Genomic DNA, 20,040 nt, shown 5'->3' with positions numbered 1-20,040 from the left:
TCCGGACCTCTCTCTCTCTTTTTGAAGTTGATTGATATAAATAAAACAATCATTTTTAGTAAATAAATATAATATATTGTCTGCTATAGAAATAATTTACTGTCAATGTTACAATAAATTTATATAGCAAGCAAATCAAAAGGCATAAGAATATTACAGAAAGATCTATTATTTCAAATTCCAAACAGTTAATGTAACTGTAAGTACATATAATAAAAAAAAATAGATAAAAAAATTAAAATCATCATCAGGGTTGTAATGTCATTTAGTCTCAAACAAAACAGAATTCCAGACAAATTATCATATTGAAGACTAGGCAGCATGGTCTTCGACCTTAGCCTGTTCCACAACGGAACAAACGTACTAAAAAAAAAATCAAACAAAACAGAGCTTGTACTAAGGCTTCTAGACAACTGATATACATAATTAGTTTTCATAAATACATTAATATACATACCTACATATACATATTATTATATATGTGTAGAAAACATTAATACAAACAGACATACTTGTGAATACAAATGTGTACATTATCGTATCTAGATAATTATAAATATAAAAATCGTTAAAATGTAATCTTATAAGTTTGATAGCCCTTATAAGATTGTAAGATGTTAAAACTATATCAAGAACTAAAAATAATGCTCGAAGTTTATATACATTTTCCAAATGGATAATCTATAATAGACAAAAACAACTTGTATCTAGTACACACGAAATTTTAAAATAAAAATATATTTTCAAATAAGTATTCAAATAATACTAGGCATTAGTAGAAAAGGCACTATTATATTACCTATCTATTAATGCACTAATATTATTAACTTCGTGTGCGTAAGATTCGGACAGATTATTTATTTTTGTATTTCTCAGATAAGTTGGTTGTACTGTAAGTACACCTAAGTACCTATTCATGTTTAATATGGAATTGGTAACAATATGATTAGGTACAAATTTTACAAGAGTTACTAACTTGTTTCTGGTAGGTAGATGTGTATATAGGACGATCTCTTTCGATTATTCCTAAAATATACAACTTGTAAAACGTCCTACAGCTGAAAAATAAACTAAATAGCTATCCCTTATTTGCCTGTCTCACTTTTTATAGGCGTCAGTCTTAGCTAAGTATGTCTTATTTGGGTCGTAGTACTAAGTAGTATTAAGTAATTTTAAATTTTAATATTATCGTTCTCTTTCATTTTTATAAATAACTAATTAGACATTAAAAATAGTGCAAATGACTACTCACTTGTGTAGTCAATTAAAATTTTATTGAATTTTTACTTCAAAACTATTATACGAGTATCTAAATCAAATATGAGAAACTAAGTCAGGTCATCAGACCTAGAACATTCAGAGTCTACTTAATTTAGAAAAGCTCATTTACTAAATCGCCTCTACTGGATAGAGAATCCAAACCTTGGTCTTTATTTATGTCAAATACTATACCTATTATCATTGTATTTTTTTTTGTTTAATCAGTATACCATTTTTTCTATGAGTGATTCGTAGTTTTACCGGGTACGCCGGAATATTAAAATTATTGAATGTTACACCTCTAACATTTACACAATTTTTTTCTTACCTCTTAAAATTATCTTAATAAGAGATAAAGGAATGAAAATATCTTCAATTATGGAAAAAGAGACTTTGAACATACCCAGCTTTTTTTCAAATAATTATTATTATCGGTAATGTTAAAAAATTACTAAATTATGTTCACAAAAATAATTACAAATTAACTATACCGCTATAGACAGAAAGTCTACACATATTTAACATAGTTGTATAGTTTAGTAATAATCGAGTGATCTCATTTTTATCGTATATCTTTGTAATATAATACAATAATTTATTAAAATTGACATTAAAAAAATATTTTGGATAAAAACTGCTTTTGAATAGATATTAGGTAGCCACTTACCTACATGTAAATTTAAATTTATCTTATTTGTAAAAACTTAAACTATTTATGATTATAAATAAGTATAATATTATGGTGTGTAATATACACTAATGGTCTTTATTGTTCATTTAAAACTTAAAACATTAATATTTATCGTAAATAACACAATGCTTAATATTACAGTATAACTAAATAATATGCGTTGTGTGAGATTTCGAAACTTTCAGTGATCTTGGCAAATCAAAACATAACAGATTTAGAGCAAAACGAACGTATGGCATTTGTTAACATTTCAATATTTTATAGACGATAAAAATATTCTTTAAACTCTTTTTTAAACAACACTAAATATATTATATAGATATATCATTAGAATTACTCTTAGGTTTCTTAGACTAATAGTTACACCTATTCTAATTCGATCACAGTCTCAAAAGGAAAACACTATAAAGTCCATTTATAGTTGTATCACGTTGGGATCATAATTTATGAAAAAAATTAATACTTAGGTACTTTGCATCGGTTTGTGCCAGTCAAATCGTACAGTGTTTCATCTAGAAAATTGTGCAATTCAAATGTGATCCCATCTAGAATAAAACTATAATGTACAGCCTCAAATATAACTACTATCAGATCCTTATATAATTAGAGAAACCTCATAGAATCGTAAGGTTTCATGACCTTCGCCCTCAAACTCACGATTTTCCTGTACAACTTCTCGGTGTCACTCGAATCTGACGAATCTGTTTGTAACAGCCTCTTGTTGTAATACCTTATCCTCCTCGCTCTAGTGTCAGAGTCGTATATATTTTGACTGCTTCCATGCCATGACTTGGTAGGTAATTTGTATGGTGTGCTGCTCTGTACATCGGACATTGACCTGATGTGTCTTCTATATTTTGATTGCCTTGTAAGCGGTGTAAAAACTAATGCTCTCTCCGTCTTCGTATCTTCTACAGGCCTGGAAGTAGGAAAATAAGATATTTGAATTTGAATTTAATCTATTATTTTAAAAGTCTATTAGAAGTTTAACCACTTGTATCATTATTATATCAGCTGTTACTGTCAACTGTTTGATTTAGGCCTTCTCTATAAGGGGGATACTAACAATAGTTGCCACGCTTAGCATGCGGGCTGACAACAGAAGTTAGGCTTTAGAGATGTTTTGAGAAGGACGCTGCTGCCGATCTCTTGTTTATTTAGTCCCTTTAGTCGTCTCTTACTACACCCACGGAACAGAAAGGGCTGGTCTATTCTATGTCAAGATTACATAGAGACCAGCTATCCACTTATGTCTATCGTATTATGACCACGACTAAGGACTACGTATATAAATAAAGATTTGAAGAAATTAAATAGATAAGAATTTAATTCCATTATAAGTAATTACTCAACTTATCGTAATATACGGGAAAGATCAGATTTTTAGTGATTTCTCAATTAGTCCTAGTCATCGTTGGTTGCTTAGTTTCGTCAGGAGAATAGAAAAAAACAATGTGGTAATTGTCTATTTTGTTACTGACTGTACATTTCTTTCTTTAGATGCTCTACCCCAGAGTAAGTTCTACACTAGTTTCACCACTGCAAGCAGGAATATCACTATTACACTGCCTGTACCTATGTAACTGGGTCCTTGGAAGTCATTATATTCTCTTATTTAACTTAGTATAGTATATATTTTTAATTTTTATTTATCCGAAAAACATGGCAAAGTTAATAAAAGATACTCAAATTCAATCTATTTAATAAGCGGTCTTTCATAAATTGCTCCGGTCTAGATTTTTCTCCGCTTGTTCTCTGTCTGGTTTATTTTAGAATCATACAATTGGTGTGATGATTGTATTAAGATTCAATTCATTTAAGCTTTGTCGTTCCCTGTGCGCGTATGTTTAATCCGTTGTTTTCAGTAGGAGTTCCAAAAACTATTTCTTTCGAGTATAAATCTTACTCCTTATATATTACAGATATCCTTTTTCATCCCATATCAAATATCATAATTATTGGTTAAGTCTTAACGGCTTAACCAATATATGCTATAATGTAACAAACAAACACACTTTAGCAATTAGGTATAAGTCAAGATAAGGATTAGTATTATAGAAAAATGGTATAAAAGCATTCTAAAATATCTACTTATTTTATCTATACAATTCATATATAAAAAAGGGTGCGTAGATAAAAAATATGTCCAAGGATCCATGGATAATATTTTTTTTATGTTAATGGTACCTTATATTGGTATTTCCAATAGTGATAATAGACGCAGGTAATCTATGCCTATACATAATTAATATATTAGTCATCTATTTTCGATAACAATAGAAATAGATTATGGCTAGATTCCTCTTGAATTTGACCTTTGATAAACAGCCGAGAAGGTCAATAAATGATACATACTGCACGTAAACTATGAATAGCAATAATAATTAAAAATAAACTGCCTTAGTATTAACTGTGACGGTCGCTATGATAATAAAGTTGCTATAAATTACCAGTTACGGAAGAATCGTGTATTATTGATACAAGAGTCATACGACGTTTTATTTATAACGTCACGCTCCACTGTATCTCATCAAATAAAGTGACACTTTATGTGGGCAAATTCATGAGATAATGTGTAGCAATTTAGAAATTTTCCTATATATATATACATATGTAGATACCTTAATTAAATAACGACGAATGTTGACTGTCTGTAACAATGACTCGACTGTTACTCAGTAAGGAATGTGGCATGCGTTTATTTACGATATTTGTTAAATAGTTGCGCAAGAGTTTTAATTGATATTTAATTATTATTAACTCTAGAATATTCATCATTTACGCATCGAAAACAGATGTTATGTTTATAGTATCGTTTATATATTATAAGTAACTACTAAGTATTTGTCATAAATAGGTACTTGAGAAGTAGATAGTACGTACTTTTTAATCCAAATAAAACAAGCTAACTGATAAATTAGAATATGAGTCTAAACTTAGATTTAAATTTGATAACAAGCAGTTGTTTCTCTACACAGAAAAACTGCGGCTTCACTAAATCAATAATTGGACATATTTTAGTAAAAAACAACCAACAATCATTGTCATTATTAAAGATTTGTCCCACAAAAAATACTTCAATTGTGACAAAATCAGTTATTTTGATCTAAAAACTAAACTGCTAATCGATTATGATAAAATTTCTATAGTACCAATCCATAAGTATATACTTTTGGATAAAATAAATAATTTTCCAAATTGGTTTAGAACTGAAGGAGTTATGAAAAATACAACCGAAATGAGACTATGGTAACAAAATGACATAGGAAGTTTGTATATTAGTTGAGTATGCCTTATTTTTGTATTTTTTTTAATGCGATTTTTCGCTAAACTACGTCTAATTGCATATATGGGTTTTGTTTTGGTTATCGCTTTCCTTGTCAAGATTAATTTTGGAATATATCTACTTGCTCAGAATTTAAGATGAATGCGTAAATCTTTCTATTGTCTTAGTAGATCAAATTATTTTTATTCAGTTGCAGCAGATGTAGTCTCTAAATTTTTTTGGTGAAATTTCCGTCTTGTGACTTATAGTACGTGTCTATCAAACGTATATCATACATATTATACCGTAAAACAACATTATCTGTTAGGGTAGGTCTGAAGTACAAGAAAGATATGAATATTAATAATATTTTAGCTACGTCTTATTAATGATTATGTGTTTCTTTATTTAGAATAAAGCGCCGATGTTCATGTAAAAGAGCCTGTAGGATTGGCTTATATCTACCATATACAACAGTACCTGCAGTATTAATCATTTAGGTTCGTATTGTGCCAATCGATAGGGCTTGGTCACGCGATTAGTTAGGTCCCTCTGTCATGCTATGCTATATGTATGTAATATATCAATAAACCTACGAACATATGCTAGTGGTTAAAATATAGCATCTAAAATAAATATATAATTACGAGAGATATTATTCCATTCTATAGATTAATTCTATTTTTCATTTCACAGGTCTGGTGTACCGTTAATGTTTTTTTTTATTGCTTTGATTGAGTAACAAAGCCATAAATACAACTGGCTTATGGCCATTTTTATCCATCCACTGAACTACATTTACCCAAACTTCGAATGCACTTAAAAAAGTAAAACAAAATCATGATTATATACGTCATACATGTTAAAATTCAAAATTTGATTTCTACTATATGTAGTACGTATAAATGTAGTCTATATCGGAAGCGTCATAATTTTCTAAATAATAAAATAATAGCACACCAATTAATAATTGAGAATGTCTTAGGTGTTTCATGAAGGTCATCTACAGGCGCGCAGCAATTAATCTACGCCCATACTTCTGGATGATGCATAGCTATTTGTTCGAATTTTAGATTTAACAAGTACTTGTATTTATTAAATTTCTTTTAATATTATAATTATAGATTTGTAGTCTTCCACAATGAGAGCGAATCTGAGGTGCAGTTCCCTAAATTTATCCGAAAAATGTAAATTAAACCTATAGTTTAGTGAAACATTATGTTAAATATTAATAAGAACTCGAAACGTTCTCTTTTGAGTTCTGTTTTGTTGATATTACATATGTGGTTCTTATTTAATTCTTTTTTTTTTACAACACAGGGAGCAAACGAGCATACGACTTACCTGATGCTAAGTGACTATTGCCGCCCATGATCACCCATAACACCAAAGGCAATGCAGGTTTGCCTTTTTAAAAGGCCAGCACCTTTTAAAAAGGAATGGCAATTTACAGTTTACTGTGATTCTTATCACATTAATTTTGTTGTAATACCAGACTGAAATTTTGATTTTAGAGATAGGAATAATAATGGCGCTAATATTTGAATTGCATTGTCATTCAAAGAAACCAACGAATGGGCGTGAAATGCTTCAGTGAAATAAATTTTAGACAGTTTATTGTCGTCATTTAAATTTATTTGATAATGACGTCATGTAACCTATAACACTCCCACAATTAAGGCAAATTTACCGACAAACCACTAATAAAAATAATTAAGAACTAAAGATCTGGAAAACCCACATACGCTTATATACTCATATATATCTATACCTACTCGAAAAACATTACCCTATTTTTTCATTGTCGTGTATAAAAATAACAATATTATAATTGATCGATGTGTCTGTCTGTATGTTTGTCACTTAGCCATTCTCTTAATCTAGATAGATTAGATATATAGATGACAATTTACCATTGGGGGGATCTTGCCAGTAGTTGCCACGGTTGGCAGGCGGGTTTGCTACCGCAGTTAGGCTTTTAGTGATCTTTTATAAGGGATGCTGCTGCCCATCCTTCGACAATAACAGCTAATAATTATTAATTAAAAAAATCGGCAAAATTATGTCATGCGATGTCATGTGCATGCAACAATATAAAAAAAGAAAGTCAAACTGAGAACGTCCTAATTTTTATATAAAAATAGGCACATCTAAATCAAATTTATCTTTTAGAGTCTGATAATAATATTACGAAATAATAGGTTAGAAAAAAGAAATGGATACATCATAATATGCGCAATGCAGATTGGCTGGCATTTGAATAGTATAGGCAGTAAAGACTTTCGATATTTTTTTACATTTATCTCGATTCATGACCTGCCTTTTAGAACTCAGATCTTCATTTTGATAACCCATGACTCATAAATTGATTTATTTATAGAACATAGTGACTAAAGGCCGTCAGGTAGATATATAAATATGTAACACAAGTAGGTATATTACACTATAACTACTGAAGATTAATAATATTTTAAAATTATTTACAAATAAAAAAATACTTGATCTCTTTATTATTACCATTCAATAAAAATAGGTTGAATAAATATATAAAAATGTAAAAAATAAAATAAATCTATATAAAATAAATAAATAAATAAAGCTATATAAATGATAGTTGATTTACGAGTTTCCTGTAATATAAATGATCAGAATGTCTTTCCTCTTCGTAAACATAATACCTAGATTTTTTAAAATGGATTATCCGCAACTCAAATTCGCAGTCGAATGTACTTCTAATATTATTAATTCCAATTTTCTATTATTTCTAATATTACTCATATTTAATACATTACGAGTTAAATACATTCTAATCATAGATAAAGAACTACTAGATACTTATAAATTCTAATACATAAAAAATCCGTTTATAGATTTTTAAAATAGATTGGAAAGCTGCCAGGGAATTATCTGGGATTATAGGATAAAACAATGGGTAACTATCGAAAATGTAAAGTTCACAAAGTCGACAGACTGAGATAAAAAAATAAAATAAAAATATGTGCTCACGCCTGTAGTCCTTGACAGATCAGTGTAAGATTATAAATTTATTTACTCATAGCTAATACGAATGGTTGCGCTTCAACTAGTTTACGATTTGTAAAGCAAATCCCCAATAGAAATTCGTCGTCATCACTCAATTCTCAGTGTGCGGAATTCATTATTCTTCGATTTTAATTATCAACTGAAATAATTTGAATTTTGTATTAATTTTTTCAAGTTTAATTTTCTAAATACCTACTATTATCACAGTGTAAGGAGTTTAGTTCTTTATCATCATATCAGCCCGTAACCGTCCACTGCTAAACATAAGCCTCCTCCTTGGAGGGGGGGGGGGGGGTTTGGTTCCCAGTAGTTGTTACCCTTGGCAGGTCATGTGATCTCGGTATAAAATAAGCTACCCCTTCCTTAGTTCTCAATACTGTGCTATTATTATGTGGTTTACACGAGACATAAAGTCAAACGTTTCATAAACATTCTTTACCAGCAGCAGTATTTCGTTACTTTCTTTTGAACTTTTTTTATACCACTGAGCTTGCAAACAAGAATACGGCCCATCTGATGATAAACGGTTACCTTAGCCTATGAACGCTTGCAATACCAGGCGAATTATGCGCACCTTGCCGATTCTGAAGGAACCTTTTTTTTTCCTTTTTTGAAGAATTCCATGCTGTAGTCTCTTGAAAAACTCTTTTTGGAGGTACTAGGTTATTAATATTTTAAAAAAAAATTAAATAAGCGCTAATATTAAAAATTGATTTATTACATTATAGAGTTTTTAAAGCTTGCTTCTATATTTTCTACATAACATAAAAGGGATCTATGTATCCAATTCTTGGCAAACAATCCCAAAGAATGGTCATAGTATTCACTTCAAGTCAAGCAATCATGGCAGCCTTGGTACTGTTAATTAACAGAGATTAGAGCATCGCTAATGTCTACACCACTCCATGTACATAATTTAAATACGAAAAATAGACAGTATGTAGTAATTGGACGTAAAGCAATGCAAACTTCACGTATAATATAGCAAACATGCCAATAAGTATGACGTCTGATTTACACTAATGTCTACGTATCAAAATAACTACAGTCGTGAACTTTACACGTATATAAATAGAGTTCGGTTTATAGCGGCAATAAATGTTTTAAGTGGGAACTATATTTTACATGATGCACGTTCTAATGCTATAATAGAAGTAACACGCACGTTTAAGGACCATCGATTGTAATATATAAGGTCAAAGAACAATAAACCAATAAATATTACGATTTGATCAATGCTCAGAAGCATTAAGAATAAATCAATTGTTTTACGCTATCATTCATATGTTTGTTGGTCTAGATATTTTAACAATCGTACGAAGTCATATAAATTTTATAAAATGTTGTACTATAATTGTCACAGTGTTCTAGATAACTACTTTTAACAGAATAAATATACAAAACCTCGTTGGAATGCTTATCAAATAAGTAATTAAATAAGAACAAATTAAATCTCAAGAGGCCTATGTTCAGCAGTAGACAAATTTTTATTTACTGTCTTTTTTATCTTAGACGACAAACTTTTTACTATTTTTGTATTCCGTGTTGTTATGCTAAATATTTTTGGATTTTAATGTTTTAATTTTTTTTTTATGTATATAATCAATGTATATTTTATTTCCAGGTCTGATTCGGTACGTGTAGTCAATCAAGATCTTAGAAGCCATTCACCTTTCCTACTATTCGAAAGATAGTTTTCGCTAAATTCATGAAGAACAGTCGTCTTGTTTCGTCATCAGAGATATGTTCCAAATTGCTCTCGGTAATTTGTTAGTTAAAGATGCATTCACAGTTATATCTTGTATTTGTAAACATAGGACATTCTGTTGATCAAATGAATCATAGTTTGTGGCGTTTCGTCGTCATATGTGCATCTTACAGAGTCAACAAACATGTATTTACACAGGTATGACCGATTTCCTTCATGTTCAGTCAAAAGGTGGGTATTAAATACTATCAAGTTTATTTCTTTTTTGCAAAATTTTAAAGCTATTTTGACATCTGAAAAGAAGTTCTTTCTATAGCTATCTATTGACGAGTTATTATATTCTGTTTACCATAATTATATGGAAATGCCTTGAACATAATCTATAATAGGACCCATTGAAGGAAATTCTTATTATTCATTTCCCAGATTTCCCAAGAGGTCACTCTAAATTTGTATAAAATGCACGTAATGTCTAGTGAGAATATTTTATTGTCTGCATGACTATGCAAATTAGTAGACTAAATTAGTGAATTAATAAGAAAGACTAGTCTTTCTCACTAATTTTTAATGCAAAGAAGCAATGCTTGCATAGCTATGAGATATGGCAGGGAAATTACTTATTGTGCTTCAAAATTACCGCATCGTCCAAGGTTGACAACTCCTGCTGTTGTAATTTTACTTTAGGCTATTGTGACAGTCTACCATCATCATTAATTTATGGAATAATAGTGGAATGATAACCCTTCTTACGCTATCGGTATACGCTGGCGGGTCACCAGTGTATAATGATAGGTAAGGATGAATTTATATCAGTTAGCCCATTGTGACGAATTCTACAGAAATTAACCAAGATGGTTTCCAGAAGAAACTATGCGAAAATACCATCCTCCCTCTTCAGGCATTCTGTACTGTTTCTGCCATCATTACGTTATTAAAAAAGCCATTATAAATAAATATATGCTCATATGGGATAGTCAGAACTATTTATTGACTGTTGACATTACGGTCACTCTAATGTCACACTCTGTGACACATTTTGCTAAACATTTTATATAACGTGGTAGGGGTAAGCCCACCGTCGCCACTAGGAACAATTTATTTATTAATGGTATTTTTAGTTTTTAACATCGGAGAGTGTTAAAAACAAAAACAAATAGGTATAATTCGAACCGAATTGATTTGTACGTACACTTGCCAATAACTGAAGGACACTTGGACACATTACAAGTATGTACAGCACTTAACACTTACCCAACAATGGTTGTAATAAAATAATGAAGCAATATGTCAGTATCCATATATAGTAGAGACTTTGTCCCGTGCATACGTAAATAAGCGAACGTTTTCATTTATAGTAGACTTGGGGCCGAGGATTTTAACGCTAATTAAACGATTATATGCTACATACAGCTCATATACTGTCGTCGTAGTCGAAACGTCAAACATTTAATCTTTATCTCTTTATCAGAGAGAGAGAGAGAGAGAGAGAGAGAGAGAGACAAATTTTTTGTAAATATTACTAATCCTCTAAATACAGTTAGCTTGTATGTGTCTAAAAATATCCCGCATACATATCGCGTAGCATAAAATCGAAAAACAATAACAGATTATTACTTGCACTCAATAGTAGGTAATTACCACCATAGATATATTATGTTTGTTAGCTAGTGATGTATTTTTTATTTTTTTTATTTACGAAAATAACTATTTATAGCTACTTATTTTAATATCAATCGCAGTTTGGACATCTAATTAAAAATTATTAACAGTTTCTTCATGTTTTTTTTTTTCAAGTATAGCAACTGCTGTCAAAACCACCCTTATGGGGAAGCTTATGTTCAGCAATGGCCAGTTAACAGCTGATATGATGATGAAAGCCATGGGGTACAGGTAAACATTACTATAAAACTCAATTTATATTGAAAAATAGTTTAGATTATGACACCATTATGACCTTCAGAGCTATTATTTGTTTTTACATTTAATGATAAAACGTTGAGAAATATTTGTTGATTATTAGTCTACGTTACTAATCACTGTACATAATGCTTATACTTTAAATCACTTTACACGACAAGAATATTTAGCAACAATACAAGGCATGTAAAACAATAAAATGTATACAAACTGCAGTGTTTACAACAAATATAAACATGATAGGTATTTGGTGTGGCTATGTTATAACGCGTTAATATCAAGTATAATTATTAAAAGTTTATGGCGCGGACCCAAGACCTTTAAGCCAAGTCCTATAATAGTCTTATAATTTCTCATTGTTTATCCAACATAAAGTGTAATTTTTATTGTATTTTCTGCTCATTGCTGTCTTACAACCGTCGCTTATTAAATATTGTGTTTCTTAGAACTTTACTGTCGTCAATTATACGTTTGAAGATTCATAATGGAATTATATATTTATAAGGATATAACATTATCGTAAGAGGTCGTAAGAGGCGACTGAGGGAACTTAGTAATCGAGGAATGGGGAGTAGCGTTCCTCTTAAAACATCACCAAAACCTGAGATTGCCAACCCTTGGCAAACCCCCCTTATGGGGAAGAGTTATATTTAGCAAAGGATAGCTAAAGCCTAATATGCGTATGTCATATTTTACAATAACACAATTCTTACTAATATATTAAAACTGTAACTAGACAATGTCTGTTCATGGAACATAGATATTAAAGAAAAATTAAGAAAGTTATAAAGAGATGTGTAAAGAGTATAAAGGTATAAAGAGATGTGTAAGGGCAATAGAAGCCAAAATAATATTTTTATAGAAATGTTGTCTGTCTTTCTATTTGTATTTTACTTAGCAAAAATTACTATTTTTGCATTTGAATATAACTTGAATGGAAAACAAGGACAGCTCACCTGATAGTAAGTAGTAACCAGCGCCATAGACATGAACAGTATCGTGGACATAACAGAGTACACCTATCCCCCGATTTACACGGTACTTGCTTTACACGTTTTCGCTTTTACACGGTTTTCCAAATAAGTTTTTTTTTATCGCACTCTCTAAGTGCTACTGTGTTTGAACCACACATCTCCTGACTTGCTGCACATGCACACTGTGTCTGTATTTCTTCTAATAAAATTAAAGTTTTATCTACGGAAAATTGTAAGTGAAGTTCACAGTGTCAGAAAGATTTAATTTTTCATATTCGTAAATTACAAGTGAATAATTATGATTTTTATAAATTAACACAAATAAAAAAAATATAGCTTATAATGTCGAAAGAAGTTAAAAAAAAGTTATTACTTTAGAAACTAAAATCGAAATTTTGGATCGCTTACGAAAGGGAGATAGAGTAGTAGATGTTGCAAAATTATATAACATGAACGAAGCTACAATAAGAACTATTAGAACAAATGAAAATTTTTATTTTTATTATTGTGTACACCTAAAAATATTAAAAAAAAACACAACTGTCAAATAGCAAAATTATGCATTTTCTGCAAGCTTTTCGATTTACACGGTTTTGACTTGAAAATTTTAAATTTTCGATTTACACGTTTTTCTCAGGAACGTATCTACCGTGTAAATCGGGGGATAGGTGTATACTGTTTTGCCATGGGCAAATTACGAGTATTATGGGAAATTTACGAGTACGAGTTAGCAGGCAAAAAACTAATAAGTAAGAAAATTAACAGAATGTGGCGCAGTAGCTACTAAACAAGTTCAATGCATATCCAAAATAAAAAACAAATCAATTTGTCCGCTCAGTTCATAGCTAATCAATAAAACGGTAAATATTATGATACTTTTTATCATGTAATCGTTAAATGAACCTCAACTTGTGAGACGTGGATAAAATGTCTTGCCAGTCATAAATTATCAATTTCCTTCAACATTTGTCTAATGATTAGTCTACGCAACTAATCATTATTTCAACATTAATTATTTTTAGTTATTTCATATTTTTAGATAAGTTTATTGTAATAGTTATAATTTACTAATTAATTATCTGTATGTCTAAGTCCACTAATGATAATAGGTAGGATAGTAATTTCCATTCATAATTATATGTATTCCATTATAAGTCGGTACATAATAATTATATCAAATAACTGATATTTAAGTATTAGAAATTTTCAATTCGTATTTATAACTTTTATATAAAAAAAATTAAATTACCTACTAAAAGTAACGTAATTTTTATATTTGGCAACAGGATTTTAACATTTTGTTCGCGTTAAAAAGGAATTAATAACTAGGTAGTTAATTAGACATAAAAAATCTATGTGTAGCTAACATAAAAACTGCTTTATATCTTATAAATTTGAAATGTATTATATATTTAGATAGTTTACCTTTTAAATTATATATATCAATTAAATTGTGTTCCATAAAAAAATGATTGCAATACCAGTTATTTTGTTTTATAAACTAAACTACTGAACTGATTTCGATAAATTTTATATGGAACCAATCTGTATGTATATTTTTTGAGATAAAAAAGAAAATCCAAATAAGTTTACTACTGACGAAGTTATGGAATAATAAATTTTACAAAAACATACAATTGAAATGAGAACCTATCTTTTGAAGTTGATTTAAAATTAATCTCGTACGTTCATGTTCAGGGATCGACGTTAATTAAAATCACAATGATAGAATTACATTATTTTCATATTTAAGATGTAATATTAATTAAACCACATCTAGGTCATCGACCCTCGTGTGGTGTAATAATTTTCAATACTTTTGTTTAATATCCTATATTAAAATATCAACTCAGATACCTCTTTGACCGTTTGGAATTTGATTGCCCAATATTGTCACATTGACTGCAATACAGCTACAGAACTTCATCAAACATTGTACGTACTTTTAACACTTTTAAGTATTTATAAATATATCTTTTGAATGTGGTTGGCTTGTCGTCTGTTTCCACATGTCTTGTCATAGACATGTCACATGTTTGTACGGGGATATAGATCTCGTAGTTGTGTACGTCAGAGATAAATTTTCAATTGAAACTTAGTATACCATGCGTCTATACGTATGTATACTAAGTTTCAATTGATAATTGTGTGATATTACTATTATTATATTATTTGCAAATATATAAATTGTGTATTGAAAACTTTCTTTTATTTATTTACAACAGATAAGTGGATTATGTTCCAAATCAGTTATTTTTAAAAATCCAATATAAACTGTCTTTTTTTTTTTTGATAAAATGTCCATGAGAGCAGTCTGAAAGTATTCCATCATTCGCGTAAATAAAACATTTCGAAATTGGTTTAAAAATGACAGAATCCATGGTAGTGCTCATGTCTATAAGCAACGGTTACCACTTTCCATCAGGTGGGCCGTCAGCTTGTTTGCCATTCTAACTTGTATAAAAAAAAAAGAGTTCTAAGGCAACAAATATGAAAAAAAAATACAACTGAATTTAGAACCTTTTGCTGTTTTTAAAGTTGGTTGAAAAACAAAGTCACATCATTTAGTGTCAATTCCGAAAGACTTTTTTTTGCTTTTTAGCCTCCGTTCTCTTTTAGATATTCATAATCTGGATCTGCAGGTAATAATTTTTTTTTTATTATTTTTGTTACTCTCTTAAGATCTGTGCACTCTTTATTATATTTAGGTTTTATTAATTAATTTATTATCATTGAGGCATTAGGTACTTAATAAATTATAAACAATTTAAGATTACAAATTCTAATATCAAGCAGATATATGAAATACAAGTATATACTAATAAGTTACAATTAATAAAAAATCGACAAAAAATTCCCGAGAGAACATCGAAACATAATCGAAATTGAAACCAAATAAAAAATGTGTTTTTAAGAATATTATCTGCTAATTGATAACTGCTTCAAGTAGCAGTTAGAATAAATCTATTGATCCTTTATAGATTTAGCTACATAATACGAGTATTGTATATCTATGAACATTCCATAGTTACTCCACGGATATTACAATAAAGCATCTGTAAATAGAATCTAAACCACAATCGAGTCCACTTAGAATGAACGTACCCAATTTATAAACCACAAGGGAACGGAAAATATCAATTACTCATAGATATTTAGAGCTAATTATTACGTTTGCTGTTCAAGATGATGATTACGTTTACTCAATTATTATGTGTATGATTAATTCAAGCTCTTCTTATCAAATGTCAAATGACTCAAGTGTCGACTATGAGACGTCTCGTCTGATCTGATTTTAAGGCAACTCCTTGCCACTAATAAAAAAAAAAATCTCGAAGCTAGAGTTTATTTTTTTTACAGTTTTTAGAAATAATGAAAAAATAAAAACAGATATATAGATATTCGGTTATTTACCTCTCTTATAAAGACTTAATCTTTTATCCCGTCTTGTAGTCTTGTTTTTAGTTTATGGAAATGCTCAGAATAGTCTACGCTCAGAATTGAATACTAATGTTAGGTGTTGATCTCACAAGTTGTGCAGGTGGCATTTACCTGCTTCTTCGATCGCGTTTGAAGATTTCTTATTCACGTATATTGTAACGTGAATAAGAAGGTGATTCAACGTCAAATATTTTTTGCATTATTAATCGTATTACATAAACGCTTAGGTATATTTTTCCTTTACCTATTAATTAATAAGGTTGTGTAGCTATTTAATACCGAAATTGTATTGTATAGTATTGTATGTATATTCAAGTCTTTTATCATTTTATGTCATCTCTTTTTTTCATAAGCTCTTTCCTCCTCACGTGTTAAACAATATAAATCTAATTTTAAATAACTATAGATATTATTTAAAGAGCAAATTAGACTACTATCAGCTACCATAATTTACTTTACTAGCACTTACGTACACTGTGACTTTACTTCTGCTTTTTAAGAATCAGTAGACGTCTAGGCAGATATTACCAAGTATTGTGGTGGAGTTTACAGGTTTCCACCTGACTTTATGCATGGTAATAGATACATTGTGATATTTTTAGTGGATAATAATTCCATACACCCCAACCTGTCATCCGGTCATATCATATCATCAAAAACTAATATGGAGACCTACTACCGAAAGATAAAATATCCAGTTAATTTATTCTTTTAATATCTATTACTACTAGTTACTATATATTTTCTTTGAGGGAGTATTATATATTATATATATATTATTATATACACACATAAGTACGTATATTGTGCCATTAGGTCCCGGTATGAATGGACAAGGGGTGGTCCATTCATACCGGGACCTAATGGCACAGTATACGTACTTATGTATTACCTTTCCCTGGGTTACCTAGGAGACTAAAGGAACACAATGGTTGAAGAATGGACACAGCATCCCTCGCCTAACATCTACATCACCAAATCCTGACTGCGGTTACCAAACCGCATGCCGAGTGTGGCATGTACTGGCAAAACTCCCCCAATAGGGGATGGCCTATTTTCAGCAATGGACAGTTTTTTTTATGGGTGAAAATGGTATGGTAACCCCGCCTGCGCTAACGGAATACGCTGGCGGAGCACCAGTGAAGGGTGATAGATGAGAATGAAAACAGGCCAGTTAGCCCATCATGATGAATTCATCAGGAATTAACCATGATAGTTTCCAGGGAGAACCACGAGATGGTCGACCTGGTTGGGTATATTGCTAGCAATGGGATTCTCAGTCTCCATTACTAACAATCCCTTTCCCCCTCAGTGGACAGTTAATAGCTGATATGATGATGTGTATTAGTCATAATTTATTCCCATGCAAAACTATGAAAGCCGGCAAGAATATTATTCGAGATTACCTGTTTATTTACGTAAAATTTCAACAATGCTATTAAATAGTAGGCCCATTTTTTTAATGGATGATAATGGAATGATGGCCCCGCCTACGCTAACGGTATACACTGGCGGGGTATCATTGAAGGATGATAGGTGAGAATGAAAAGGTAGGTCAGTTAGCCCACTGTAATGAATACATCTAGAAGGGTAAAGGGGTTGTTAGCAATGGAGTTTGACAGCCCCATTGTTAACAATATGCCCTATTAGGTCGACTTCCACGTGGTTCCTTCTGGAAAACATCGTGAATAATTCTTATGGAATTCGTCACGATGGGCTAACTGACCTGCTTCATCCTCATCTATCATCCCTCACTGGTGCCCCGCCGGTGTATACCGATAGCGCGGATAGGGTTATCATTCCATTATCACCCTTTAAAAAAAGTACATCTAGAATTCAGCACGATGGCTTCCAGGGGGTACCAGGTGGAGGTCGACCTGACAGGGCGCATTGCTAGTAATGGGACTGGTAGTTTGCATTACTAACAATCTCTTCCCCCCAATAGTATGCCTATTAGATATACACAACTAAAGATAAATAAATAAACGATAAAAAGGTAACCTGACTTCATAAGTACAGAAAATATTTTAGGCCTCTAGGTATCTGCTTTCGCCCTTGTCAGTTCTTAGTACCTATTAAGTGAGATAATATAAAGACTTGTAAGAAACCTAATATGATTTCGATTATGGTGAAGGTAAAATATTCTTTAAAACTGAAATAAATTCCATTTATACATCGATGTAGATATTGCTTACCTACCTGATATAAATAGGGAGGTACGTCAAAAAACTAAAGCTCTTAGAAACCAGTTATAGGTATCTAATTATAGAAATCACTTGAACATGCAGGTTTATTTATTTAATTTAGTTTATTTATTCTTAACATCTTCATCTCTAAATTAATTACGTACTTCAGTAATAAAGGATATGTATAAACAGTAAAAGTTCTCTTTAAATTGGTTTAAGAATAAGTTATTAACTGGGCAACTCTAGAACAAATACATTAATAAAAATAGAAAATAAAATTCAGTAGGTAAAGGAAGCCCTTACATAGGTATTAAGTATGCAAATGTGTTAACGATAAATCCAATGTTTTTTTTTTATAAAAAACATTTAACATTGTCTTAATATAATAAATAAATACTCACTTATCCCTAAAGTAGTCCGAAATCTGGCTCATCTTCCAGAATATCTGCAGAAGTAGCATCAGGATCGTGTGGTTGATCCATGTGTAAAGTTTATAACAACTCTCCATTGCGCCGGCACCTTCACTGTAGCTCACCCACATCAACTTTGATAGCGAAAATTCACTCATTCGTCACTCAATTTGAAAGTATAATTCAAAAATACCCGATGAATCGCGAATGGGAATAATTCGAGTCGGAAAATAATTTGAAAACTGTACACAGTCAACGTGCGTCCGTTAGGTACAGATTGCAACTAAGAATTGCCGGCTTATCGTTCGATTGGAGTGGTTTGTATTGTACGAAAATAGCGGTTGGGTGTATAGAACGAGCGATGTCTGACCGCTCACGATCGCAAGTGCACGCGAACTGGGCGAACTGGCCCTGAATTATACAGCGAGTGCCGAGTACTCAAGTGACGAAATATGACTCGGTTGTATAACATTTGTGCTATCGATACTTGAAATTGAGTGATAGCGAAGTGACGGAATATCTAATTGAATCTTTTCACTGACTTTTTTGTCGTGTGGTCCCTGCATAAAATAGGCCACCCCTTTCTCTCCTGTGGGTATTGTAAAAAGCGAGTAACGGAACTGTATGCTTGAGGTATAGGCAGCAGTGTTCCTCTTAGAACATTACCAAAGGGAGGAGGGGAAGATTGTTAATAATACCGACTACCAGTCCCATTGCTAGCAATATAGGGTAGGTATATTCATCATTAGGTCAGGTCGACCTCCACGTGCATTTATCACGATAATTGACCTGCCTTTTCATTCTCACCTATCATCCCTTACTGGTGCGTAGGTGGGGTTAAAATATCATTATTGTCCATTAAAAAAATCCAACTGCAATTGCCAACAAGAGTTGGACAAGTTGGACAACAAGAGTTCGTAGAAGACTACGAACTTTTTTAGATAACGACAATAAAATGGCAACCCCATCTTTGCTGTTGGTATACGGTAGCAGGGTACCAATAAGAGATAGGTAAGGATGAAGTCAGTTAAGTTGACCCATCAAGACGGAGACATTAGAAGAATTAAGTGTAATAGTTTTCAGGTGGACCGTGTGGAGATCGAGGTGATAGGGTATATGTACTCATATTATTAGCAATGGGGCCGA

The 20,040-nt window shown here is 31.1% G+C and overlaps 1 protein-coding gene across 1 annotated transcript; it reads right to left on the bottom strand.

The window, feature by feature from the left end:
• Nucleotides 1-149: 149 nt before the first annotated feature.
• On the bottom strand, nucleotides 150-19,303 carry LOC128201570 (uncharacterized). The gene is made up of 2 exons (XM_052898951.1): nucleotides 18,886-19,303; nucleotides 150-2,870 (listed from the first exon to the last, which is right to left on the bottom strand). The coding sequence occupies exons 1-2, from the start codon at nucleotides 19,050-19,052 to the stop codon at nucleotides 2,555-2,557; spliced, it is 483 nt and encodes a 160-aa protein (XP_052754911.1). The 5' UTR covers nucleotides 19,053-19,303; the 3' UTR covers nucleotides 150-2,554.
• Between the last annotated feature and the right edge of the window lie 737 nt (nucleotides 19,304-20,040).

This window comes from Galleria mellonella, unplaced genomic scaffold (assembly GCF_026898425.1).
Source record: "Galleria mellonella isolate WM207_F2 unplaced genomic scaffold, CSIRO_AGI_GalMel_v1 utg55, whole genome shotgun sequence".
NCBI classification, from domain to species: Eukaryota; Metazoa; Arthropoda; class Insecta; order Lepidoptera; family Pyralidae; genus Galleria; species Galleria mellonella.
This window is presented reverse-complemented; position numbering and strand designations above follow the sequence as displayed.